Here is a 1760-nt window from a genome sequence, read left to right on the forward strand (position 1 = left end):
AATAAATAAATAAATAAATAAATAAATAAATAAATAAATAAATGCGTCTGTAAAAACTTTCGGTTAAAATATACCAGACCCGAACTATTTTTTTTACGTTTGCTTGTTTGTTTAATAAAACTATAAATCATTCACTTTCTCCATGTTCTCTTCAGCCTTTAGACGGTGTGAAGCTTATTTTAAAAATACCTGATATTCACATGTTTCAAACATTGACTAATTACAGCAGTAAAAAAGAATAAATAATTATTTTTTAAATCACTATTTTGTCCGAAATGAATGACAATCAAATTAGCTACTGTTGAAAACCCACGATGCTATTTTGTCTGACTGTACTTGAACGCAGCGGCAAATATGAGCACGAGCCGTTCACTGCGACTGCGCGGAACAGTGTTTCCCGGAAGTACTTGGTGTTTTGATGTTGGCTAATGTTGTGGTCATGAAAGGAGAAAACACTTTTTAGCCGGGCCAACATCTTCAGCTATTAGACTGAAGACGCTGCTCAGATTTACCTCCGCCATGAACTGTCTGAGCTGATGAAAAAAAAAGTCTTGGTGCTGAATGAAGGCAGACGGTTTGCTAATTTGGTGATTTTACGATAAGTAAAGTGTTAGCTGTTAGCTGGCTAACAGAAACAAGTTTTGCTCAGCATGGACTGTACAGCGCTGGAACTCGATGCTGTGAAATTTGCCAAAACAGCTGTAACTTATGACCAAAATGCCAAATATAACGAGGCTGTGTTTTATTATAAGGTAGGTCGCGTACAATTTAAACAAGTTAGCAGTTGCTACAAGTTAGCATTTAGCTTCTTTCACACAGTAAAGTTGAGTATGACTTTTACTTAATGGATACATGTTTCTATGAATTTATGATCCTTGAAATTATAATTTACCAGGTTACAGTTACATTAATTATATGGGTGATACCACTTGTCACCCGAATTTATTTCATTAATATTTGGCTGATTTATGTTTCACAGGAGGCAGCCCAGGCTCTTATTTATGCTGGCATGGCAGGATCCAAACTGGACGGACTACAGGACAAAGTGAATGAATACTTGGACCGGGTTCAGGCCCTTCACAATGCAGGTAAGTTTACCTGGCGTGCCAAAGCTGCTGTTTGTGCAGTTATCTGCTGTTTTCTCATGACTGCTTTATTCTCTGAACCTCAGTCCAACAAGTGTAGTTAATAAACTGGTTTAACCCTTGCTTCATTTTTCTTTTGACCCCAGTCCAGTCACAGAAATGTGACCCACTGAAGTCCCGGCAACAGGTGGATCTAGAGCGTGCCCACTTCCTGGTTACTCAGGCCTTTGAGGAAGATGAAAAGGGGAATGATGATGAAGCGATTGAGCTGTACACCCAGGCCGTGGAGCTGTGCATTCAAACGGTCATTCTTGAATTATCTCTTTTTGTTTTTTTATCCGCTTTGGTAAACTTTTAATTGGCTTTTCCTCACGTTTGTTTCCCCTTTTTGTTTTTCCAACAGTCAAATGAGACATCTGACCAAACACTTCAGACCAAGTTGAAGCAGCTGGCTAGACAAGCTTTGGACAGGTCAGGGGTCTCATTTATAAAGGATTGCGTGGAAACCATACTAAAAGTGAACGTACGGCCAAAAGGCGGAAATGGCGTACGCCAAAAAAATTCAGATTTATAAAACCGTGCGTACGCACGTTTCTGCGCATCTTTCCTTTATAAATCACAGCCGCACGTCAGAGTTTGCGCACGAGGTCCCCCTCAGGTTCTACGCTCTACACG

At 39.7% G+C, this 1760-nt stretch overlaps 1 protein-coding gene across 1 annotated transcript in view; it reads left to right on the forward strand.

The window, feature by feature from the left end:
• Positions 1–397: 397 nt before the first annotated feature.
• capn7 (calpain 7) overlaps positions 398–1760 on the forward strand; it is a gene marked incomplete in the record, with an annotated part of 17682 nt that continues 16319 nt past the window's right edge. Inside the window, 4 exon segments of the mRNA XM_014032170.1 lie at positions 398–752; positions 980–1088; positions 1232–1389; positions 1489–1556. Coding sequence (XP_013887624.1) covers positions 651–752; positions 980–1088; positions 1232–1389; positions 1489–1556 — 437 coding nt within the window.

This window comes from Austrofundulus limnaeus, unplaced genomic scaffold (assembly GCF_001266775.1).
Source record: "Austrofundulus limnaeus strain Quisiro unplaced genomic scaffold, Austrofundulus_limnaeus-1.0 Scaffold1387, whole genome shotgun sequence".
Lineage (NCBI taxonomy): Eukaryota > Metazoa > Chordata > Actinopteri > Cyprinodontiformes > Rivulidae > Austrofundulus > Austrofundulus limnaeus.